The following is a 27,579-nucleotide window of genomic DNA, read 5'->3' as shown; positions in this document are numbered from 1 at the left end:
CCCTTGAAAAATGCTTGAGTTTCCCATTGACTTCAATGGGGTTCGTTATTCGAGACGAGCACTCGAGCATCAGGAAAAGTTCGTCTCGAATAACGAGCACCCGAGCATTTTAGTGCTCGCTCATCTCTACATAGGACCCCAGATATAATTCCAACCTGTCTCTATCAGTCCTGATGTATAAAATTTCAGTTGCCCCTGTTTTCCGACTCTGTATCTTCTAGCTTCAGGGTGGCAGCCATCTTGTACAAGACTTCTCTAGAGCTGCACCCATTCTATGGAATGCTCTGCCCCAGAATATCAGACTAACACCCAACCTCCAAAGTTTCAAATGTGCTCTTAAAACCCATTTCTTTAGGCAAGCCTATAACACTCATTAACTGCATGAAGTTTTAACTCTTTTACTAACCCGTCCTGTGTCCTCCTCCCATCTGTTATCCAGCAACCAGCAGGCACCAGACTTCTCTGCAGTCCCATTCACCCTGGACCTTGTATATAACATGACGGCTGATGATTGGGTCATGAAACAGCAATTCCATTTTATATTTTGTTCTATTCCCTTGAGAAGAATGGCTCTTGTGTCACCCCACTCTTCCTCATAAACTGTAAGCTCTTGAGAGCAGGGACCTCACTTCTCTTGTTCCATATGAATGTTTGTGCTCTATCATGTTCTATTATATTTGTATTTGTCCTCTATGATTTGTAAAGCGCTACGGAATATGATGGCGCTATATAAACAAAGATTATTATTATTGTTTTCTGTCTGACTCTGTGGAGCTGAGCTAGTCTCTGCTCTCCCTCTAGCACCCTGCCCCACTGCATTCCAGGATGGGCTCACACTAGTGATGTGTCTTATGCGATTTGGCTCACTTCACCCTGCCCATAACCGTCACACTCCCCCCCCCAACCTGATTGGTTGCCATGGCAGCCTACAGTCTCATAGAGACTTGTGGGATGGTCATGTATAATGATTTCCAATGGCTGGCTGTCAATCAGAGATCAGTAAAATTGGTATATACTGCAACATAAAAATAAATAAACAATAAAAATCCTAAACATGCTAGGCATTGCCACACAACTCTGTAAATGCAAAATAAAAAAAGTTATCGCTTCTGGAATGAGAGGAATAAAAAACAGAAAGCAGAGAGGGTGGCAAAAAAAATTATGTAAAACTTTTATGCAAAAATTGAGTACAAAGAGGCATGAACACCTTTTTCTACACCAAGAATGAAAAATGCCCCCACTATAGCAACCAATTTTTAAATTCTGGGCTGTAAAGGTAACAGGCTTTAGCTGTAGATCCCAGCATTGCCCGGGAAAGTAAATATCTGCTCTTAGCTATAACAAAGTAGATATAAAATATTTTTGGGTAACCAATTCTATCTATGTATCTATCTCTCCCTGTCTGTCTCTCACTCACTCACTCTCCCTTCCTGTCTCTCATTAATTATATCTACCTGTCTCATACTCTCCCTGCCTGTCTGTCTCTTTGTCCCCAACTCACTCTCTATGCCTGTCTCACACTATCTCTCCCTGCCTGTCTCTCTGTCACTCACTGACTCTCCCTTTCTCTCACTCTACCTGCCTGTCTCTTTCTCACTTGCTCACGCTCCCTGCCTGTCTCTATCCCTATCCATCTTACCCCACACATAAGCTGTCTTATGCACATATTAATGACTTATGGCAGAATAACAATATCAGCAGACAATGGCTCCTACATATATGGTGGTAAACAAGTGTATTTTGGGGTGAAACTTTTGATTCAAAATCTAGTCTATGAGTTTCCCTGAGAGCGGCTGTGCAAAATTCGGTGATTGTAAATACAACGGTGCAGATTACTTTGGAGGACATATATACACACACACACACACTTAGCTTTATATATTAGATATGTGGCGCTGTATTTCTCACCGCACTGTGAAATGACCATCAGATCACAATGTAAAAAATAGAACATGGCATATAGATATAAAAAAAATAAATGGCTTTTCTTCTTCTGCCATTTCTTTTTTCCTTTACATGCCTGTGAATACTTGTTTTACTGCAATAAGGAATAGAGCACCACAGCAACCTTAAAGAGTAACCGTCATTTAAAAAAACTTTTGATATGTTGTAGGGCAGGTAATTTTAAGCCATTTTGCAATTGGATTAGTTACCCGAATCTTGCTCCTTCCTCTTGTATTCTGCAGACTTCCCCTAGATGTCAGTAATCTCACATATAGCTGTTACTATGGACATCCCGTCTTCAGAAAGGAAGAGAGACTACGGAGGGAAAGACATGCCCACATTTCTCTCCCTGCACACAGATGATTACCTCATATGAGATAGATAGAATATACATACATACATAGATATAGATAGATAGACAGATGATAGATGGATGGATAGATAGATAGATGATAGATAGATAGATAGATAGATACAGGGCCGGATAATAGGCAGGGCTCACGGGGCTCGAGCCCCGGGGCCCCCACCATCTTGCCTCCCCAGGGGGCCCCCACCAGATCGCGCTCCCCAGGCCCTGACTCCTCAGCCGCCACCTCCCTGAGCCGTCCGCCCAACCCCGCTACTCCCCCCCCACCGGCGGAACAAGCGCCCGTCCTCCGCTCCTTTCGCCCACCCCCGCACAAACGGCCATCCTCTGCTCCCCAACCCCGCCCGAAAAGCGCCTGTCCTCCGCTCTCCTCCACTCCTCCCATCCCCCCCGGCCAGAAAAAGCGACCGTCCTCCACTTCCCAACCCACGACCGAAAAGCGGCCGTCCTCCGCTCCCCCCCACCGCCGGAACAAGCGACATTCCTCCGGTCGTCTCCATGCCCCCCCCCCCTGTCGGAACAAGTGTCCATCCTCCACTCAGCACTCCCCCCCCCCCCCGCCGGAACAAGCGTCCATCCTCCACTCCTCCCCCCCTGGCGGAACAAGCGGCCGTCCTCTGTGGCCCCCCCCCCCGACGGAACAAGTGTATATGTGTATATATGCATCTACTGTCTATATATGTATATACTGGGTATATATGCATTTACTGTCTATATACACTCACAGACCACTTTATTAGGTACACCATGCTAGTAACGGGTTGGACCCCCTTTTGCCTTCAGAACTGCCTCAATTCTTTGTGGCATAGATTCAACAAGGTGCTGGAAGCATTCCTCAGAGATTTTGGTCCATATTGACATGATGGCATCACACAGTTGCCGCAGATTTGTCGGCTGCACATCCATGATGCGAATCTCCCGTTCCACCACATCCCAAAGATGCTCTATTGGATTGAGATCTGGTGACTGTGGAGGCCATTTGAGTACAGTGAACTCATTGTCATGTTCAAGAAACCAGTCTGAGATGATTCCAGCTTTATGACATGGCGCATTATCCTGCTGAAAGTAGCCATCAGATGTTGGGTACATTGTGGCCATAAAGGGATGGACATGGTCAGCAACAATACTCAGGTAGGCTGTGGCGTTGCAGCAATGCTCAATTGGTACCAAGGGGCCCAAAGAGTGCCAAGAAAATATTCCCCACACCATGACACCACCACCACCAGCCTGAACCGTTGATACAAGGCAGGATGGATCCATGCTTTCATGTTGTTGACGCCAAATTCTGACCCTACCATCCGAATGTTGCAGCAGAAATCGAGACTCATCAGACCAGGCAACGTTTTTCCAATCTTCTACTGTCCAATTTCGATGAGCTTGTGCAAATTGTAGCCTCAGTTTCCTGTTCTTAGCTGAAAGGAGTGGCACCCGGTGTGGTCTTCTGCTGCTGTAGCCCATCTGACTCAAAGTTCGACGTACTGTGCGTTCAGAGATGCTCTTCTTCCTACCTTGGTTGTAACGGGTGGCGATTTGAGTCACTGTTGCCTTTCTATCAGATCGAACCAGTCTGCCCATTCTCCTCTGACCTCTGGCATCAACAAAGCATTTCCGCCCACAGAACTGCCGCTCACTGGATGTTTTTTCTTTTTCGGACCATTCTCTGTAAACCCTAGAGATGGTTGTGCGTGAAAATCCCAGTAGATCAGCAGTTTCTGAAATACTCAGACCAGCCCTTCTGGCACCAACAACCATGCCACGTTCAAAGGCACTCAAATCACCTTTGTCTTGACCATGTCTACATGCCTAAATGCACTGAGTTGCCGCCATGTGATTGGCTGATTAGAAATTAAGTGTTAACGAGCAGTTGGACAGGTGTACCTAATAAAGTGGCCGGTGAGTGTATGTATATACTGGGGCACATTTACTAAGGGTCCGCAGCTGCGAATCCGTTGGGGTTTTCCCGAATATTTCCGCTTTGCGCTGTATTTCACGGGATTGTGGCGCACGCGATCGATTTTTGGCGCAGTCGTGCCGACTTTCACGCGACAAAAATCGGGGGGCGTGGCCACCGGCCAACCCGAAGGATTCGGAAAAATCGCAGAATTTAAAAAGCCATTTGTGTCGCAAAATCAAGCACTCACATACACCAGAAAAAAGCAGGTGAACTCCGCGCGGACCTCGGCGCAGCAGCGACACCTGGTGAATATCGGCGCACGGACCTTAGTGAATCCCGGCAGAACTCGAATCAGCGCCGGAGAACCCGCCGCTGGATCACGACTGGACCGGGTAAGTAAATGTGCCCCACTGTGTATATATGCATTTACTGTATTTATACACGCATATATTTGTATAAGCATATATATATATGATGTATGTTTATATGCTGTGTATGTGGTATTTATGTATATTTTCTGTATACTGAATGTGTGTGTGTGTGTGTATTTCCCGTATGTGTGTAAAAATGCTGTATATACTGAATGTGTGTGTATTTGCTCTATGTGTGTATATTCTGTATGTATATGCAGCATGTGTGTATATGGTATTTTTATACTGCATGTATGTGTATATATGGTCAGTGTATACTGACGGCTTTATGTAGCTGTGTTACTAGGGCCGAGGCGGCTGTATGCAGCGGTGTTACTGGGGATGAGGCGGCTGTATGTAGCTGTGTTACTGGGGCCGTGGCGGCTGGATGTAGCGGTGTTACTGGGGGTGAGGCGGCTGTATGCAGCGGTGTTACTGGGGATGAGGCGGCTGTATGTAGCTGTGTTACTAGGGCCGAGGCGGCTGTATGCGTTGGTGTTACTGGGGATGAGGCGGCTGTATGTAGCTGTGTTACTGGAGCCGTGGCGGCTGGATGTAGCGGTGTTACTAGGGCCGAGGCGGCTGTATGCAGCGGTGTTACTGGGGATGAGGCGGCTGTATGTAGCTGTGTTACTGGGGCCGTGGCGGCTGGATGTAGCGGTGTTACTGGGGGTGAGGCGGCTGTATGTAGCTGTGTTACTGGGGATGAGGCGGATGTATGTAGCTGTGTTACTGGGGACGAGGCGGCTGCATGTAGCTGTGTTACTGGGGATGAGGCGGCTGTATGTAGCTGTGTTACTGGGGGCGAGGCGGCTGTATGTAGCTGTGTTACTGGGGTGAAGTGGCTGTATGTAGCTGTGTTACTAGGGATGAGGCGGCTGTATGTAGCTGTGTTACTGGGGGTGAGGCAGCTGTATGTAGCTGTGTTACTTGGGGTGAGGTGGGTGTATGTAGCTGTGTTACTGGGGGTGAGGCGGATGTATGTAGCTGTGTTCCTGGGGATGAGGCGGCTGTATGTAGCTGTGTAACTGGGGGTGAGGCGGGTGGATATATCTGTGTTACTGGGGGTGAGGCGGCTGTATGTAGATGTGTCACTGGGGGTGAGGGGGGTGTATGTAGCTGTGTTACTGCGTGGACAGTGGATAGTGAGCAGGAGGACGTGTATGCACGCTGCACTCAGTGGGGGCCTCCACCAGATTTTGCGCCCAGGGGCCCCCACCAACCTTAATCCGGCCCTGGATAGATAGGAGATATAAAGATATTAGATACATGAGAGATATGAGTAGATAATAGATAGACAGATAGATATGGGATAACTATATAGATATGATATAGATAGATAGATATGGGATAAATAGATCAATAGGATATACATAGATAGCTATGGTGTCATTGGTCAGCGGCAGGTGCTTGTGATGAGGTGACCGGAGGCAGGTCCCACTCTTCCTTCTTGCTGATTGTAGTTTTTTTGAGAGCTGGAAACCATGGTTGCTCTGGGCCAAAAGAGGTACTAAATGAGGACCAAGAGGCAAAATACTTTGAGGAATGATTCCCAGGGACACCTGGAGCAGAATTATGTAATTTATTATTTTTTTGCTCAGAATGACAGTTACACTTTAAAGAAACATCGTGATCTTCATTACTCCCATCTGTCACATATTTAATATATTCAACTTTGAGATATTGGCTAAACCAGTCTGGGTCTGATGCAGTAGCCAATCTATATACTTTTTATTGTAAAAAAATAGAACATGTACTATTTTTAACTATTTTTGTGTTATGGTCTCTCCATAAAATTATATATTGTATGGGAATGCTAAAAATCAATGGGCTGCATACGGTGTTGTGTTTGTGCTCGGTTGCCCAGGAGTTGCAGCCCATCATATTTTTTGCGGATACAGCTCGTGGGTAACATACAGGACCACAGAATGCATACAGTCATGTGCATGAGGCCTTCGGCTATGGCCGGGTGGGCACACGTGGGGCGCACTGGAGAGAACATGAAGCGAATGCTGATCGCCCCTCCCTTCTCCATAGATAGTAGTGTCGCACGCCGTGCTTACAGCCAAAAGATAGGGGAGGCTCATTGTGCTCACTATACCGAGCCCTGGCACTATAGACAACAATGGGGGACGTACATGCGTCCGTATATATACGCCCCCCATACGTTTGTGTGAATGCAGCTTGCCATCAGCAGTAAAGTACAACCATTTATTTTGCACTGAGAAGCTGCAGCGCTTGCTATTACCTTAGTTACTGTTTCTTATTACGTTGTATGAATGAGTAGACAATGTAGTTTATGGAGCAGGTAGAGGGAAAGGCATCTGATTACAGATCAGATAGCTGCTTCCTCATAATGAAGGTTTATTCCCCAGAACAACGAGACTGTTCCAGGAAAGGGGCCGCAATGCATACTGGGACTTGTAGTTCACAGCTGGTCGTCACATGTCAGTGTGTGGTCCGTGATTGGTCTACGTGTAGACACGTGGTGGGAGAGGTCGGAAGTCCCCATTGCAGAACGGGATCTGAACGATAAGGATGCCGCTGGACTTGTATATCACATCGGTGACCAGCTTCCGAGAGGTGGGGAGGGCTACCCGGAGGGTGTGCGGCAATGGCTCCGGTGTATGATACAGACTAGCTGGGCGGCGGTTCCAGACATGTCTCCATATGACAGCCTGGGTCATTACACTAGAGCCACGTCTAGGGGATGCGCAGCAGATTACTTACTAATCGTTACCAATTACCGCGAGTCCTGCCTGCCAGTCACTCTGTTACAGTGTTATGTATAGGGCATAGTGTATCCTTGTACATTGTAATGTAGGGTGCCATACATTATCTTGTAATGCTCTCTCTATTAGCACGCCCTGGGGCACAAATGGGTGGCCTTTTGGTTTTGAGTAAGCAATAAGTGTGATAGCAGATCCCATTGGCATAACATAGGATATATTTGCACCTATTTCCCTTCTGATACGTTTATTTTGATAAATACTTGTACTCGCCATGAAATTATTTTATAACTGTTATTCTTCCTTTATTTCTTATAATTTTATGAATAGCTTGCCAAGTGGGCGTTACCTTTTGAGGGTGCACTGTTAGATACTGTCTTGGCCGTCTTCATACATTTCATGAGGAAGAATAGATGATCTTTGAAGTACACATCTATTTAAAATATGCTTATTGATCAGTTGACTTATCAGGTCCTTCTAAAATGACTATTGTTTTATGGTTTATGCTTTGCTTCTGTGCCAGCTGTTCCAGGGTTCACTGCCAATCTCTGTGCACCCACATAAAGTGATGATGTGTTGATAAGTTACCACTGTGAGAGACGCATGTTGTGCCCCCATGCTAACCCTGAAAGTGATGGCATAAGAACGGCAGAGGAATGCTTAGGTGAAGATTTGTTAATTTGTAGGTTTTATAAACTCTTTGTAGAAATGTTGGCTGAAAACCTAGGGTGTTGTCACAGGTACCACTTTGATTCCGTTTAGAAGCGCAATGAAAGTGTGCCAAGGGCCGATCGCATGCAATCGTGCACCAGCATTTAAACAATACAAGTCACTGGGCCTGGTAAATGATCGCTTGCCTTTCCATAGAAGAGCATATGCGATGGGGTCGCGCCACACCCTTGTGCGCTTTCATTGCACTTCTTAACGGAATCAAAGTGGTACGTATGACCGCACCCATAGGGTAAAAAATTGTGCGGCAAATTTTGGTATTGAAAAATCAGTCCTGTTTAGCTTTGCAAGCTTTGGAGCGACTCCTATTTACAAATACAGATGTCGTAGGGAGTTGAAGACTGTAGGAAACATGCTGCTATGATGCTGGTGAAGGCACACCTGCAGCAGTGTGAACTAGGCCTTAGCTTGGCATCTGCTGTTCTTGTTAGTTTTTCTGTATTCTGAGAGCTTCTTGTTTCCTGTTTTTTAGTTCCTTCATTTCCTGCTTCAGCCTCTTCCCCTTTGTATCTCACTTGTGTGTGTGCTATGGTTTTTCTTCGTTGTCCTCCTACACATTGTCCTTTGGCATAGTTTAGTTTTTCACAGCATAATTGTTGTTGTTAGAAGTAGTAGTAGTTATGAGTTCTGTCCTCTCACTTCTCAGACAAAAGCACAGCAGAATGAAATGATGCGGATTTTGGATACACGGGGAGTCACATACAAGACAGTGGATATTTCCGTAGACAAGTGCTTTCTGGAAGAAATGAGGGAGAAGTCTGGCAATCCATCTGCAGTGCCACCCCAGCTTTTCCTTGGAAATAAATACCTGGGGGTAAGGGATACTTTTTTTTCTCTCTATAACAGTAGTGCTTAAAGGGATTATTCACAAACAAGGACTGTGACTTGGGCCTTTTACACTTGAACTGCAGCTCAGGCTAACAATGGTAGCATACGTTCAAGTGCAGGAAGACTTCCTTGCAAGTCAATCGGCTGTAATAGATGGCTATGGACAGATGGAGGAATTCACCTCGCCAAATGACGTGATTGATCAGCTTTCAGGAATGTTATCAAAAAACACATTAAATGCTTTGCTATGAGTTCTCTTTTTGTCCATTGTGTATAGAAGAAGAGTGCCAGGTTGGAAGCTTCTGCGGTGGAAACAATAGAGTTGTTATTCGCCTGTAACAGAGGCCAGACTAGAATAGCAGGCATTAAAGGAAACCTACCATTTCAGATCGTCGGTGTAAGCTGTAAACACCGAGCACCAGCTCAGGGTGAGCTGGTGCCGGTGCTTAGTTTCGTTAGTGTTATAAACCGCGGTATCGCGGTTTTAACACTTTTTAAACTTTATAGCAGAAACTGCTTCGGCGCTGCGTGCGCACGATCGTGTGCGCGCCTACATAGGAAATGCCGCAGGCTTTGCGCGCGCACGGTCGCACGCAGCGCCGAAGCGGCTACTGCTACAAAGTTTAAAAAGTGTTAAAACCGTGATACCGCGGTTTATAACACTAACGAAACTAAGCACCGGCACCAGCTCACCCTGAGCTGGTGCTCGGTGTTTACAGCTTACACCGACGATCTGAAATGGTAGGTTTCCTTTAACCCCTTAAGGACGCAGCCTGTTTGCAGGTTAAGGCTCGCAACTTTTTTTTGAAATTTGACCTGCGTCTCTTTATATGGTTATAACTTTTGAACACTGTTACTTATCAAAGCGATTCTGATATTGTTTTTTCCCCACATGTTGTACTTCATTTTAGTGGTAAATTTTGGCTGATACGTTTTGCGTTTATTTACAAAAAAAAGAAAAAAATGATGAATTTTTAGAAAAATTTGCCATTTTCGAAATTCAAAACCACCGCGTTTTCAGGCAGATATATTTAACACCTAAATAACTTGCAGAATAACATTTCCCATTTGTCTACTTTACATTTTCATAATTTTTGAAATGTTTGGATAATTTATTTTGACGTCACGCGGCCTACAAATCGAATAGCGATTTTCCGTATTTTCGAAATTGACTATTTTGGGGATAAATACTGTTTGAAATCAAATTTTACATATTTAGCAACAAAACCGCCTATATAACCAACCCATTTTCAAATCTGCACCCCTCAAACTATCAGAAACAGCATTTACAAAGATTGTTAACCCCTTGAGATCTTCATAGTAATTGAATCAAAATGGCGGTGAAATTTAGAATGGTCAAATTTTGTCGGTTATACGTTCATCTAGCCCTAAAATTTACACATTTCCAAAAGATAAAAAGAGAAAACTCACCATAAAATTTGTTCTACAATTTCTCCTGAGTGCAGCGACCCCCCACATGTGGACATTACTTGTGTTATGGGGGCACAGCAAGGCGCAGAAGGGAAGGAGCACCCTGCAGCTGCCAGGATTTTAGTTTTCTGGTTGCCCCCTTTTGAAGGCTATAACATTTTCGCTTTTCCGTTATTTGGGCCATGTGACAGCATTTTTTTTGCGGGACGAGATGCTTTTTCCAGTGTTACCATTTTGGGGTTGGTATCACCTATTGTTGACAATTTTGGAACTTTTTTTTGAGGTCATGAGTAGAAAAGCATCAATTCTGTACTGGATTTTTTACTTTTCTTTTTTTTTGTGTTCACCGTATAGCCTAATAATCCTGTTATCTTTATTCTATGGGTTGATACGATTACGGGGATACCAGACATGAATATTTTTTCTTATGTTTTACTAAATTTGCCAAATAAAACCCTAATGTGGGGAAAAATCTATCATTTTTGCATCGCCGGCTTCCAAGTGGCATAACATTGTTACGTTTTTGGCTACAGAGCTGGTTGATGGCTTGTTTTTTGCGGGACATGTTGTTCTTTGCAACAATATCATTCTGGAGTACGTATGTTTTGTTGATCACTTTTTATTGCATTTTTAGTGGGATATAATAGGTAAAAATCATAATTTTTGGCGGGTTTTTAACGTTTTTTTTTTACGGCGTTCATCATATGGGTTCAATAGTTATTTAGTTTTATTCTACGGATTGTTACGGACGCGGTGATACTATATATGTGGGGTTTGTGTTATGATTTAGACTTTTTTGAGTGTTATATGTCTCTTTATATGTTTTGGGGCTTATGGGCATTTTTAGTGATTTATAAAGTAATTTTTTATTGAAAAACATTTTTTTTTACATTTTTTTACATGATCCACCATGGGATATGAACAAGCAATCATCTGATTGCTTGTTCTTGATAATACTCTGCAATACTAATGTATTGCAGGGTATTATCAGTGCCAGCCTATGCAGATGCATAGGCTGACACTTTGCCTTTAAGATGACGTCACAGACGCCATCTTAAAGGTAAACCCTCCAGGCTTCTCTGGGGTCCCGATCGGACCCCAGAGGTGCCAAAACAGCAATCGGCCCCCCCGAAAACGGTGCGGGGGGGCCGATTGTGATGTAAAGACCCCCAGAAGGCATGTTAAATGCCGCGGTCGCGTTGACCGCGGCATTTAACAGGTTAAACACCCGCGATCGGAGCCCACTCCGACCGCGGGTGTTAGCCGGGGATGTCAACGGTAGATTACCGTTGAAATCCCGCGGCTAACGATGCCGGTTCGGCTGCTATACAGCGCTGAACCGGCATCGTCTCTGCGCAGTAGCTGTACTGCGCTGAGCGCTATTCGCGGGACTCAGCGCAGTACAGCTACGGCGCAGAGCGCTAAGGGGTTAAACTACTTTATTTCTTTAGCTGGGATTTTATCTGCTGCCCCCTTTTGACTGGGCAAATTTTCCACCTGCTTGATGTAAACAGACACTATAACACAGCATTCAATCCCCTGTAAGGGTGATGCCACACATGGCGTTTTAAACCCGTTTTTGGTCCGTTTTTAAGCAGTCCGCTAAAAAACGCATGCGTCTTTCAAAAGTGCATTTTTTTTAAAGGCATCCGTTGACAGGTTTGAGCAATTATCCTAATTAAAACAGTTCAAAAACGCATGCGTTTTTTAAAGCATGCATTTTTAATAGACTGCTTAAAAACGGACCAAAAACGGTTTCAAAACGCCATGTGTGGCATCACCCTTAAAGAATTGGCCTTTACCAGTTCCTTTGGCAGAAGACTTATAGTAACAGGTACATTGTAGGGTAGCAGAATTCTATAGCAGTGGGGATGAAAAGTAGCAATTTCCTAATAACTACTTTTCACCACTTGCAATCTCATAACTTGTGCCTTAACAACGAAATCCCATAACTCGGAGGTTGTGTTCACACATTCAGTTTTTCAGATGCAGTTTTCAAAGGCAAAAGCAGGTGTGGATTATAATGGCTTAGGACATGAGAACTGAGTGGTGCTACTCCTCCTCTTTTTTTTTTTTTCACTCCACTCCTGGTTTGGACATAAGGAATTGCATCTGAAAAACTGAACGTGTGAATGCACCTTTGGCGTGTGTTCAGGTGTGTTGTTCTGACGCAAGCGTCAGAAGGCCAAATGTAAACACACCCTTAAGAGTCCGTATATGTATAAAGAAACATATTGAAATATCTCTCGCATGTCATGCTCTGATCTGCTGTAGCTTAGAGATACAGCCCAGCACTGTATGAGCTCATGCCGCATCCGGCCTGACTGCTCTATAGGTGGGCGGTTACCCTGATGCATTGTTTTCTCACATTGTAATTACATGGTTGTGAAATACTGTGTTTGATATGGATTTGCTGACAGATTGTTTACAGTAATAAGGTAGATTTAGGCTATTTGCAACCATATTTATTACGCCCTGACCTTCTTTGTGGAAATCCACACATAATACAGTAGCAGCATAGGGAATGGGATTTTGATTGCGTTGTGAAACAGAATCAAAACGCACAAGGGTGGGCCACGGCCAATATGCGTTTGAATGAAAATGCATGCCATTGACAATCAGAACTTGGTGTCTTGCATTTAGATTGCCGATAGCATGTGTTTCAAAACTGAATCAAAATGCTAATATGTGACAGCACCCAGACACACACCAGTCTTCAGATCAGTACTTTGTATTAGGCTGCGCTCACATGTTTTTAAGCAGTCCGTTAAAAACCGCATCCGTTTTTAAGCGGTTTGCCCAATAATTTTAATTAAAACCGATCAAAAACGCATGCTTTTTTTGACTGACTGCTTAAAAAAACGAGCCAAAAATGGGTTCAAAACACCACATGTGACCGCAGCCTAAGGGTACATACACTCTGCCATGTGGAGGAGTGGAGGAGGAGGTGACCCCTTCTCCCTCTATAGGAAACAGCGGTGCACGGCTGCACACTCGCAAAAAGATAGAGCATGCTCTATCTTTTTGCGGTGTACGCCGCGGAATGGTGCCACACGTGTGGCACCGTACCACCGTCATTGCCGTCTATGGGGACGTATATGCAGCGAGAATGTACGTCCCAATGAACGGCAGTGTGAATGAGCTCTTAGTATAAGCCAAAACCAGGAGTGGATCCTAGAGAGAAAAAGCTTCATGGGAAGCATCAAACACCTTCTGTATTTAGGATCCATTTCTATTTTGTGATGCAAAATACCAATCTGAATACTTTGTGTTATATCTGAGCTATAACCCTGGGCTACACTGTAACTTTTTGTAACAAAACTGATCGATTTTTATGTAGGTGTAATGCAGCTCATTTTACTGTTATGGGCTGGAGCTGAATAGTTCAAATCAATCAGTGGCATTACAGAAAATGTAGGTGCAGCCGAGGCCTCATAAAGGCAGGTTAAAACCAGTTTCAAGAACACACAAGTATTTATGCTTTGACATTTGTACAGTGTATGCCAAAAAGAATATCTGTTCTGCGGTATAACATCTTGTTGGGCATCGTGCCCTCATAATTGCTGTTTGCAGTCTGAGACAGGAAGCAACATGCCCTGAAGGAGGGCATGTTGCCTTCAGAAAACAGAAAAAAACTAATATAATATATGGTACCTGTATATATTTTTTCAAAGTGAACCCATCAGGCAAATTAACCCCACGAAACCAAATATATTTTTATAAACTGCTATTAGAAAGCACTGTTCCCATCCGGTCACTGTCCCTCTACATGCCTGTAAACTTAAGCAATGAGGTCCTAAAGCTGTATGCAAATGACCTATGAAATGTCCAATGAATAATTGTCATATTCAGCTGTCCAGCTTATTCATGAGTGGGAGGTACAGCCACACCCCCAGTGCTTGACTGACAGCCTGTATAATGGTGTAATGGCTCCTCCATGTATGATGATGATGTGAGGTATAATGGTTCCTCCATGTGCTTCCTGGTGCTGGCGGCCCCTGCAGCCTGTGCGTATGAGATACTCCTATACACATGACTGACAGTCTGTGTAATGGCTCCTCAATGTGCTTCCTGGTGCTGGAGGCCCAGCCCCCTGCAGCCTGTGTTTGTTAGGAGAGATACAACAGCTCCAGGCAGCCATGTTATAGAAGAACCTGTCAGGTACAGGTACTCTGTGTCTCACACATGTGTATTAGGAGGGAGAGCATGTCAGCAGGGGTGACATCACTGCCTCTGACCATGTGACCAGACTCATTTACATAATAAAGAATAGATGATTTTACAATGATCAATGTATGAATTGCCTAGATAAAGGCTGGGATGGGATCCTTGTGAGCTGCTCCAACAGGTAGAGGTGACAGGACTAGTGGCAGAGACCTGATGACAGGTGTCCTTTAACCCCTTAACGCTCTGCGCCATAGCTCTACAGCGCAGAGGTATAAGCAGTGTATGAAGAGGGCTCACGGGCTGAGTCCTCTTCATACAAAGGTGGGGGTTTTTGCATATTGCAGAAAACCCCCACCGCTAATAACCGCGGTCGGTGCTTCCACCGATCGCGGCTATTAACCCCTCCGTTGCCGCCGGCAAAGTCGCCGGCGGCATTTAAAAGACGGCGGTGCACGGGCGATCGCCGCGCCCCCGAACGTCATCGGGGGGCGGCGATCGGTTGCCATGGTAGCCTCGGGTCTTCGTTTGACCCGAGACTATCTGGCATCTGTAGATTCGTTACAATGAGCCGCAAAAATGCCATATATTGCAATACAGAAGTATTGCAGTATATGGTAGCAGCGATCTGACCATCTAGGGTTAATGTACCCTAGATGGTCTAAAAAATAGTGAAAAAAAAAAAAGTTTAAAAAATTAATAAGATATTAAAAATTCAAATCACCCCCCTTTCCCTAGAACGGATATAAAACATAATAAACAGTAAAAATCACAAACATATTAGGTATCGCCGCGTCCCAAAATGCCCGATCTATCAAAATATAAAAACGGTTACGGGCGGCGGTGACCTCAGAGGCGGGAAATGGCGCCCAAATGTCCGAAATGCGACTTTTACATCTTTTTACATAACATAAAAAATGAAATAAAAAATTATCAAAATGTCGCACAGATCTCAAAATGGTAGCAATGAAAACGTCGCCTCATTTTGCAAAAAATGACCCCTCACACATTTCCGTGCACCAAGTATGAAAAAGTTATTAGCGTCAGAAGATGGCAAAAGAATTTTTCTTTTTTGTACACGTTCGTTTAATTTTTGAAAATGTATTAAAACACAATAAAACCTATATAAATTTGGTATCACCGCGATCACACCGAACCAAAGAATAAAGTAGGCGTGTTATTTGGAGCGAAGAGTGAAAGTCGTAAAAACTGAGCCCACATTTGGAATTTTTTTTCAGCTTCGCAGTACACGGCATGTTAAAATAAATAACATTACGGGAAAGTAAAATTTGTTACGCACAAAATAAGCCCTCACACAGGTCTGTACACGTAAAAATGAAAAAGTTATGGATTTTTGAAGTTGGAGACCGAGAAATGAGCCGAAAAACCCTCCGTCCTTAAGGGGTTAAATAAAATTTAGAAACTACACACAAGAGAAAAGCAAATAATAAAGGTAGGGGATCATGCTCTGCTTCAGTATGTTACAACAGTGTTCCCCCAACCTTCGGAACATGGGGCACCCGATCCAGGGCCTCGGCTGAACTTTGTAAAGAAAAAAAATCCAATACTCATCTTCTTCATTTCTCTTCTGCATTAATGCATGACAATATTGCCTCATCACATCACATCTGCCAACAATAGAGCTGTGCATTAATGCCGAAGAGAAACGAAGGAAGAGAAATACTGTATTAGAGGCCAACCAAGTGGCTTAACATTATTGTAACCAGATATATGGCTTCATCTAGATACCAGTAGTGTGGACTTAGGTAACTAACTGTAAAGTTACTGACAAAAAATAGTTTGGGCACAGCTGGAGAGATCATTTGATAACAGCTTTTTCCTAGCCTAAAATATGTATGGTATATTTAACATTTCTTATTAAATCAGTTTCAGCTATTCCTGAAATGGATAGGAACTCCCTGGTTGTGGCATCAGCTTAGGGCACTGAGGCCAGAACAGGTCAGCAGGTTTGTAATTGGCAGATCTTAAACCTGTGATGAGTCACATGCTTGTGACATCAGTCAGGTCCTATTTTTTGCACTTCTCTACTACTGACACTCACAACAAACCTCCTGTCTTCTGTAGCTGTTCTATACAGTTTCCCATGGTTACCAGGAAGCATGGCAAATGGAGATTAGCCTGAGGTAGGGGGCAAGGTAAAACCTCTGCTAGCTGCTGAACACCTGCTAATTATATTAAATTGGCAAATTACTTATTTTTTGCTTAGTGCAGAGTTAGGCAAAAGTTTTTATACTTTACAGTTGTTCTTTAAGTATTTATAGTCTCTCTATGCCCAGCATGAAATTTTGTATTGCACACTGAACTGCCTGTTAAATACAGATCAAGAATATTACTTAAGTGCATGCCTTTCATATGAGGTTGGTGCACTCTTATCTAAAACAACCCCAAACACTTGTTAGTAGGGATACCATTCAATGAGCTCTAGACAAGTCTAATGAAAACATGTGCTAAGTCATTCATACATACAAATGTGATGTATAGAACCACACACCATTGATTTATGTGAAAATGTCCAAGAGAAAAAAAGTTGTCCAGCTCACCTGTCTCATATACTGATATAGTCTGGTGCACAAAACTCTCCCCAGACTCCAAGGTGCACAAGTATAAGGCAAAAAGGAAAATAGATCCAACACTCAGAAATTCAAAATGTTCTCCAAATTTATTTTAAAAAACACACGCGTTGATCAGTTTGTTGCGTTACATTTTGTCCATGAGAGGTTTTTTTATGGAATAAATTTGGAGACGATTTTGAATTTCTGAGTGCTGGATCTATTTTCCTTTTTGCTATTGATTTGATTACCGTATTTTCCGGACTGTAAGGCGCACATAAAAACCTAAGATTTCCTTAGAAATCCAAAGTGCGCCTTATAGTCCGGTGCGCCTTATGACTGGAGGAGGGCAGCGGACCCTACTTACATAGGTCCCCGCTACCGGAGACAGCAGTTCTCCAGCGGGAACTGCAGACCACGCGGCACGAACAACAGGCGCCATAGCGCGAACCAACCCGCTGGAGATCTGCTTTCTCCGGTAGCGGGGACCTATGTAAGTAGGGTCCGCTGCCCTCCTCCACCTGAACGGACCCCCTTCCCCATCTCCCTGTGTGACCGCTTACCTCAACCTTGCCGGGTCTGTGGAGAGTCGCTGGTTGTGACCTCTCCGCTTGGCTTTCAGACTACGCCCCCGGACCTCCTCCTAACCCTGCGCCTTATAGTCCGGTGCGCCTTATATATGAAATTATTCATGGTACCTGGCCTTTATTGAGAATGCGCCTTATAATCCGGTGCGCCTTATCACCAGGAAAATACGGTATTATACCTTTTAGCTTTTTGATTAAGAAAGATTTCATAAAGTAGCTATATATTTTTCTATTTTTGTGCCTTCCTTTTGAGTTGTGTTGTGTAACCTGATGTGGAGAATTGGAGATCTGTCATTTTGTTTCAACCCTTTTGCTTTTAAGGGAAATCTACGTATGTATTGTATTGTGTTGAGTGCTCTGGATAATCCTAACAATTCAGAAATGAATTTCAAGATTCGTGATGCTCCAGCTTCAGTATATTCTGTCTGACCATAATGGTTAAAAGCATTGCTCTTTCCTAATATTTTTCACTTTTTCCCCTATAGGGCTATCAGGAGCTTATGGACGCTGTGGAAGATGGTGAAGCAGACAAGTTCCTAGAGGGGCAAAAGTAATTTCATGCTGTAGTCACAGAAACCACTCTCCATCTATTCTGCCCATCTTTAAACTAGCTTCTATTATTTCCTGCGCCACCATTTAGTCAGTTATTGACATGGAAAGTAGTGTTGCTATATATTATTTTTGTACTCTTTTTTTTGTGTTTTAACTTTTGGTCATTCCCGTTATACAAAATAAAGCTACATTCCAGAGGAATTTCCTACTGTTCATTCCTTAGTAATCTGGTAAACTGAATGTGTAGTGGCTGTTTTTGGCCTGCTAGTGTTACAGAAGCCCTTACCCTTCTGGCAGCTTTGTGATCTTTCATCCCCATTCCTATCATGACTGTGAATTTATTGTATGTTTTCTGCCAAAGAGGAAGTGTCTTCCAGCTGATCAATAAATGTGTTTCACAATAACTGTTCTCACGCTATGTATTTATTTCATGTTATTGGTTTTTATTTTGCGCAGCTATCTTTTAGATGGAATGTAAACAGCCAGGAAAACTTTGGACCTGGGCATTTACACTTTTTATAGCTTGTTTGCCCAAGTGATATGAAGGGCACCTTTCTTACTAGAAAAGGCTTTTCACATTCTGTAGGAATCCGAACTAAGATTTTCATACTAAGAAGCAACTGTAACAGTTGCCAGTTTGGTTTTTCCCAGTTTGTGGAATAATCTGATTTTATTTTATCATGAAAAACTAGATCCTGAGATATTGAAAATTGGCAATTTCTAGACAAGTCAACAATAACAGCATGTGGATATGTGCTATTATTGTTATTATTATTAAAGAGTACCGTATTTTTCGGCCTATAAGGCGCACCAAAAATCCATTAATTTTCTCAGAAATCATAGGTGCGCCTTATAGGCCAGTGCGCCTTATATGTGAACTTATACAGAAATGTACTACAGACAAGATGTACTGTACATTTACCAGTGTTTAATAGCTCCATCCTGCACCTTCCCACACTGTACACAGGGTCCCTAGCTCCTGAAGTGCCCTGGCACCACAACTAACATTGTGCCCATCCTGCCCTCCCCTAGCACGGAGAGACTGGAGCCGCCATAGTGCCGACCACGTGGCAATCATCATCAGTAAGAAATCCCCCATACCTGCCAGCCCTGTAACAGGGGAAAGAGAAGGAGCCACAGGGAACCCCACAGGAATAACACCCTGGCTGAGGAGGGAAGGAGAAGGGGCAGAGGGAGACCACTTAACCTCTGCTGCATCACCCTGTATTAACCCCCAGCAGCCCATACCTCTGAGATCGGAGCTCTCTGACACGCTGAAGACAAGTTTCCCGGGAAGTGTAGCTGGCTTGTACTGTGCACAGGTCTGCCACCTGCTGGTCATTTTTAGGTACTGCATTTGATCCTGCGCCTTATACTCCAGTGCGCCTTATATATGAACCTAGATGTCTTAGCAGGCATTTATTAGAGGTGCGCCTTATAGTCCGGTGCGCCTTATAGGCCGAAAAATACGGTAACTATTATTGTATTTTTTAAAAAGATTATGTGGATGGTGTGTGTTTGGAACAATTTTGCATGAAATGACATCTACCATCAGTTTCACTAATGGTAGACTAGTCCTACTTACAAGCTCCGGAGGAATCCCTCTTCTCCGAACTTTGCTTATTATGAGCCTGTATGCCTCAATTTCAGCAAAACACAGCTATAAAAATTATGCTAATTAGTCTGAGGTACTCCGGCTTATGTCCCCTCAGTTTATAATTTATTCACTCCCCCATTACCCTTCCAGTCCTGATTAATCCCTGAAGTCACCTGCTCTCTGTACTCTGAAGGGCTGGGATTGGAAGAGTAATGGTGACTGATAGCTATCATAGCCTTTTATGGTCAATAATACATATGCATAGTGTATTATTAGATTCCAAGGTCCACTTTTAAGCAGACATTCCTGCTACATTTATGACTGTAGTATATCAGTGTATGCACCTGTATATTGATCTAAATAGGGGCCGGTGGGTAGGGTACAAGACTAGCCTTATTTCTAATTCTTTAAATGAAGAGAAGAACTTATGATCATTGTATTGCGTGTGTGTGTGAAATATCTTTTACGTTTTTTTAAATAAATGCAGATTTGGTAATTGCGATAATAGTAAAGAAATACTAGGATGAAAGGAAGGCTCATCTGTATGCCAAGGGGTTTTAGTCCTACGTTTTGGAAGGAAACTCAAAGGAAAATCCTCATCTATTCAAATAACATGTTCATAATCCATAATTATGAGAATATACTAACAGGGAAGAGTCATATCGCCCGTGTGAATTTTAAGGCTGTGGCCCTCCAGGCACCCCACTGAATTGTGTAACCCCTCCAATCCTGGACATCATTTTTAATATGGTATACCCAGCGGATTGAAGGCAATTGTACAATTCTAACATTTTTCTGTCAAGAGTAATTTTCAGCTTCCACCATGTGATAACGCCAGAGAAGAAGGGGAGAGCACGGATCCTCACTCCACTTGAGCGTAACGAGCACACAACCAAATTGTTCCAGCTCAAATCCACCAAGTCATGCGTTTATGAAAAAACCTTTTCTTTATTTGCTTCATGTTAAAATTTTGGACAAAGACATAGCAATAATCCAACACGTTTCAGAGGCTGGGTGCGTCCTTAGAGATGGATAACAGAATATGATAAAACCATGTAATTTATAACAACTGTGAACACCACTTTATGGCCAAGTCTCGCCCATCAAAGGGGCGTATGACTGGGTCCATCAGCTTGTTACAACGTCTCCATGGTGATCGCATCCTGTGATAAAACATAGAAACAAGGGGAATGACAACATGGGTGCAATAATCACCGCAAGGTAAGTAGAATAATAAGTGCTGGTGTAATGTAACTGTGTCTCATTAATGTAGCGGAGAGTTGTACACATAAATTCATTGTATACAAACACAGAATATATAAAAAAACAAAAATATAATATAGATGTTTGTTTTCAGATTTTATCTATGCTTTCAGATGGCACAGTTTATATGGAACTAACACAAAACCACACCACAATATTCAAACAAAAAATATTCCACAGCATCAAGGAGGGATTTTCTCTCGGTTTGATTACATCCAGACAAAAAGATTACTTACTTGTACACAAACCTGTCATTCCCGTTATACACGATTTACCCAAAACACACAAGGGCATTTTTCCACCCCCAATGAGACCCGTTATCTGGGGTGGCTCGATAGTCTACTTCCTCTTGTGGTAAAGGGTCCCGGGTTATTTACAAGACACATCTGCAATAGTTCTAACGTTGTTTATGTGATTCAATGCACCCTATGTAATATGATGTATGTGGGTTGCACAATACGGAAGTTTAAAACCCGTTAGGAATATTAGCGGAGCTTCTGCTCATTTCCACAACTGTCATAACAAACAAGTCAGCAGTTTGACTGCTTTCATTATTGAGAAAGTTCATATACCCAAGAGGGGAGGAGACATTAGGATACTCGTTTTGAGAGGCATACTGGATTATGCTATTAAACACCATGTACCCACGGGCATGAACATTAGAAATGAACTGATCCTACATTATCATTAATATCTCTATTGCTGTTTTTGCTCTATTCATTAAGTTATCAGATTTTTCCATGTAATTGTGATTCTCACTGCAGCTAGCATAGTTTTATATGTTCCTCCAGTAAGTGAGACAGTGAGGATGGAAAGGAAGACAAAGAAAGAAGATGGAGCCGGGACTGCCAGACAGCATGGGAGAATCAGGACAGCGATGGAGAATTTGTAATGAAGGTAAGTTTGACAAATATTTGCAACATATAAAAAATCTCACAAAATAATGACATCTCACACAGCACCGTACACTGAACAATGAAAAAGTTATTAACTCCAGAAGATGGCACAATTAAGATTTTTTTTGTACAGGAGGTTTTAATTTTTGTAAATATATGAAAACATAAGTTTGGTATCCCTGTAGTCGTACCGACCCAAAGAATGAAGGAGACATGTCATAGTGGCGCACAGTGAACGCCATAAAATCCAAGCCCACAAGAAAATGTCGCAAATGCATTTTTTCAGCAATTTCACTCATTTGGAATTTTTCTCCCACTTCCCAGTACACAGCATGGAATATTAATACAAAGACCACTGACTACGAACAGAATGACAGAAGTCCAGAAGGATTGAAATGTCCTAGATGTGGCTTACAGACTGGGTTAGAAGGAACATTACAAAGATAAGATTGTAAATGATGGGATCCATGAGGAGGATCCTTCAGAGTGCCACTGAAGAGAGAGAACAAAGGAGAAAAGATGGCAGCCAGAGCAGCTCCCTCTTAAGCTCCACCCCCTTATCCCATTTCACAAGAGGGGTGGATTTGTGGATTCAGGAGAGACTTTTTTTTTAATATTTGTGGTGCCCCTAAACTATCCCTACCCAAGTTACGCCCCTGTACCTGGTGATTAAAGCAGATGGCACACCCTACACCAGTTTAACGGAGACCAACATAAAACAGGTTGCCTATGCCCAAGCCATTTTAGCACCACATTGAAGCTAATTGCCTTATTGTTGGCAACCATAGAGGATAGTTAAGGATAATAAACTTTTAGAACAGTTTTTATTGTAAAATTTAACAGTAGAAAATTTGAGTGATGCTGTTGGGGTTGAGAGTTACATAGAGATTATGGAAAAGTGCACAGGTAATTGAACATGAAGGCTGATAACTGTTGGTGCATAGAAAGAAACCAATACTTTTTTTTTGTTGTGAACACCTTGAGGGATCTCAAAAGATGTCTGTAATAAAAGCTGGCAAAAAGTGAATATTTTCACTGATTCCAGATTTTTAATGAGAAAATTTGTGGAGTGGACAGTTTTGTTATTTGTTTTGCTTGTGGTTCAGTTAAAATTTATTTGATGCTGATGTTATTGGCTTCGGGAGAAGTGATTTTGATTTTGTAAAAAGGTATTGCAGCATTCCTGTGTTACTTTGTATTAATTTGGGACCTATAGTTCAAAACCATAAGTGAGGAGTCACAAAGCTGCATTTTGGTATGAAGATAAGACATAAGGCATGGCAGAATTCCAACCCAAAGAGCAGACAGCGCAGCCTTGAAGTATAGTGGAAGTTGGGGGCTATTTTGCTCCTTATTGAGACATCAGGAAAGAGGATTCTGCCTGTGATATAAGAATGTAGTGTGCCCTGCTCATGCCACCTATTGTCACTCTAAAAAGGTGCAGATGTCTCCCCTGTCCTCCAAGCTGAACTCAATGACAAGGTAGAAAATGAGGTTCCAGAAACTTTTTGGGAAAAATCTAAAACTGATGTGGGAATCCTTCCGGTTAACCCACTGATGATTAATCTGTCTCCTTGGAAAAAGCCACCCTGTATCAAGAAGTACCCCCCTCACTCCCGCCCAACAGACCGCTGGTAACCAGCAGATTCAGGCATTGCTAGCAGCAGGGATGATTAAGAAAGCCACCTCTGTAGCTAACATTACCCTTTTCCAGGTAAAAAGAAGACAAAAAAGGTGAGCCTGACACCTACAGAATGGTCCATGACTATAAATGTGTACTGATGCTTTGACTCCCATTGTACCAAACCCACATACCCTGCTAGCAGCGGTCCCAGAGAATGCCACCTGTTTTACTGTTATTGATTTGGCAAATGCTTTCTTCTCAGTGCCAATACATCCAGACTGCCAGTATCTGTTTGCTTTCACAAACCTCCACTTTCAGTACGCTTGGTGCAGACTGCCTCAGCCTCAAACTTGCCATCCTATCTGCACTGTACTGTATTGAGTACTCAGCCCAGCCTCCGGGGTCCTGGTTCAACAACATGGTGGTATACCTGGCCCACTGCTCACTACTCTGCTAGGCTAGATCCGTGAGTTTTTTGTAGATGGTTCCAGGTCTGTGGAAGAAGATGGATGGTTCTACACTGGATATGCAGTGGTCAATGGCACACATAACGTAGCAAAAGCAGAAGCACTCCCTCTTCCCTATCAGCACAGGAGGCTGAGTGAACAGAAGGTAAACTGGCTAACATCTACACCAATTCCAGGTATTCCTTGGGGGGCAGGTGGGTAGCACACAACTATGGTCCCACATGGCAGGCTATAGACTTCCTCACCTCTGCAGGGACCCCCATTAAGCATATCCACATTAGCAGGAAACTAATGAACTCACTTTTACTGCCACAAGAGGTGGGGATAATAAAAGTAAAAGCACACACAAAATTGGCAACCACAAAAGCAAAGGTAAATGATGCAGAGCAGCAAAGTAGGCAGCCCGAAGGATGTCCCCAAAGTGCCCAGCTGTTTCAGCGGTAAGTATTGAGCCTGAAAGGTTTGACCCCCAGGTATTCCTATCCCTGGTGGTCCAAGTCTAATCAGAAGAGAAGGAGGTCTGGAACAAAGCCGGAACCGAGCTGCAAGCCAATGGGACCAGGGCCATGGGAGAGAAGGTATGTCTTCCCAGAGCTCTATACCCAAACGTGTGTCTGATAGCCCATGGTACCACTCACTCATTTAAGATGTTGGCAACCATAATGTTTGGTGCAATGGTTTGCAGCGGGCATTACTACCGCTGTCACTAGACTAGTTGAAGCCTGTTTAGTTGAAGCCACAACCCTGGTAAGGTGGTAAAAACCCCCCAGAAAAAGTATTGCTTGTGTGCATTGATCTCATTGCAGGTTGGTCGGAGGCTTTCCCCATGACCGAGGCTACAAAACAACAGTGAAGCTGGAGGGGAAACCAACTTGGCTCCACGCTTTCAGGGCAAAAGAGTACAGCAACCCTCATCCGAGTGTGCTTACATATCCTTTTGTTAACCACAGAAGATATCCAAGCACATCCCAATGTAGCTATCTACTCGAGTATATACGGTATGTCCATAATTCCCCAGGTCTCCATCAAGAGGAACGTAGATTGGATCCATTATATCTACTATATCCAACATAGATTTGTTAACTACACTTTGGGAACGCAGGGCCCGAACGCTGCACCACGGGAGTGAACTCAGCATGTCAGTTCACTCCCGGTGTGCAGCGTTCGGGCCGTGCGTTCCCGGCAGCATGCGTTGCGAGTGTGATGCGAGTTCATTGCATCACACTCGCAAGTGTGGAACGGGCCTTAGAATGCCCTCAAGGGTATCACTGAGCAGCTCTCAACTGCTTCCATTATGACCTTCCAGAGCCAGATGGCCGTAGATATGATCCTGTAGAGTAGAAGAAAAAATGGTGCTTAATGGGTGCGCTAAGTCCCTCTTATATTCCCACTATGTCCCGAAACAGGAAACACATGAATTATTTATTTATTTATTTATTTATTACTAGCCACCCAGCAGATTTTAATTAATTATTTATTTATATATTTATTTGTCCATCTATGCAGGGCTTATTTGTACTTCCAATATTTTATTTATATTTTTTTATTTATAATTCATCATCCACTATGTATTCCTTTGTGTGTGATATATATTTATTTATACTGCCATCTCATAGGGCACATGATTATTTATCTATTTATTTACATGTGATCTATATACATAATTTTATTATTCTTAATTTCAAATCTAGTCTAAGCACATCTTAACACACTACACTGGTCATGCAATTGCTAGTATCCCCCCTTTTTCCCTATTTTTATATATATCCCCTACGTCAGTGGTGGCGAACCTATGGCACGGGTGCCAGAGGTGGTACTCTGAGCCCTCTCAGTGGGCACTCAGTTGGCCCAGGACAGAATTCACCGGATAGGAGATTAAAGGTAACCTACCACTTGAAGTGGCAGGTATAAGAAGGAAATACCGAGCACCAGCTCAGGGTGAGCTGGTGCCGGAGCTTATTTTTTTAAACTTTATAGCCGAAGCTGCTTCAGCGCAGGGAGGTACGCGCTCCCTGTGCCGAAGCAGCTTCGGCTATAAAGTTTAAAAAGTGTTTTAAACCGCGATACAGTGGTTTAAAACACTAACAAAAATATGCTCCGGCACCAGCTCACCCTGCTCCTGCAGGCTCAGGTAGCCCAGGATATGACACGCTGAGCGTTATTTTAAAGTGAAGCATCTGGGTCTATGTGAGACTGCAGGGAGAGAAGGTATAGACAGGGTCAGATTATCATCGAAGCTCCTGCACTTGGTTGTCAAAGGAAGCTCCAATCGCAATCCAAATTTTCCCTCTGTCAACAATATTGGTTTCCTCAGTAACGGTGAAAGCTGTGGTACAACATCGCTGTGTTGGCACTTTGTGATAAATAAGTGGGTTTGGATTTCAGTTTGGGCACTCGTCTCTAAAAGGTTCGCCATCACTGCCCAACGGTATTATCAATATGATTGTAATCTTCTTTACTTATAATTGTAATTTGAATTTTACCTAATTATGTTTTTTATTATGATTATCATTTCTTTAGTTTGATCTGACAAAGGGTACTTTACCCGAAAAGCGTTACCAATTGGATGTTTTTGTTTATAAATAAATAAATATCTGTCTAACAAGTTGGTCACCAGCGCACCCGTTAAGCACCATTTTGTCTTCTACTCTACAAGTTTCTTACGGTTCCATTGGATACCGCTCTTGGAGTGCTTGGGAACTGCTGTTCCTACCAACTACATACATTAGACCTTCGAGGGAACATCACCCCATTGTTTGTCGCAATTCTACAACTGATTATTAGGTGAGCATTTCTGCTACTCACCTGACCCATTTCATAAATATTATTACAGTCGGTGCCACCATCCTTTGTTATCGCGTGATAACGTAAGTGGGTACTGAATGTGGTGAGTATAGAGGGTGCTCACCTGGTGGCCACTTGTTTGATGTGATATTAATAATAATCCACTCCGGGGACAATTCCCTTTAGACCGATGGGTATGATTCTTAATGGTTACTGCAGCAGCTCCGTAGCTCTCCAAATAACCGGTAACCAAAGGCAAAATACAAAATAGGATAGGAAAAGAGAGGGCTAAATGGTGCGCTTGTAACCAAGTAGTATGTGGAATCCTCATCAGTGACCAAAATGTTTAAGAATCACCAAATTTTATTGGCGATAAATAAAATCCAATGGTAATGCGTTTCAGGATTAACCCTTCGTCAGACCAAAATTACAAATAAAATAGAATATTAATATAATGATAAAAATATCCAATAACCATACATAAAGAGGGGAAAACATCACTCAGTACAAAGTATCGTGCAGGCATAACTTGTCAAAATATCAAAATTTACTTATCAAATACAGACAAGCTTCTCTAAAATACTGGACAAAGGGAAGGAGGGAGAGATGAGGAAGAAGAAGAATTACATGGAAGCGCTGAGCGGAAGGAGGGAGAGATAAGGAAGAAGAAGACTTACATGGAAGCGCTGAGCGGCAGCTCGAGTCAGCTGCTGGTATGAGCGTGTAGGGAAGTGGGCAGGTTA

The 27,579-nt window shown here is 43.1% G+C and overlaps 1 protein-coding gene across 1 annotated transcript; it reads left to right on the top strand.

The window, feature by feature from the left end:
• The first annotated feature begins 7,038 nt into the window (after positions 1-7,038).
• On the top strand, positions 7,039-18,609 carry SH3BGRL3 (SH3 domain binding glutamate rich protein like 3). The gene is made up of 3 exons (XM_072137065.1): positions 7,039-7,198; positions 8,720-8,887; positions 18,139-18,609. Exons 1-3 carry the CDS (start codon positions 7,154-7,156, stop codon positions 18,205-18,207), a joined length of 282 nt encoding a protein of 93 aa, XP_071993166.1. The 5' UTR covers positions 7,039-7,153; the 3' UTR covers positions 18,208-18,609.
• Positions 18,610-27,579: the final 8,970 nt, after the last annotated feature.

Source organism: Engystomops pustulosus, chromosome 2, assembly GCF_040894005.1.
Source record: "Engystomops pustulosus chromosome 2, aEngPut4.maternal, whole genome shotgun sequence".
NCBI lineage: Eukaryota > Metazoa > Chordata > Amphibia > Anura > Leptodactylidae > Engystomops > Engystomops pustulosus.
The sequence above is the reverse complement of the archived record's forward strand: the minus strand, read 5'-3'. Positions and strand labels throughout refer to the sequence as shown.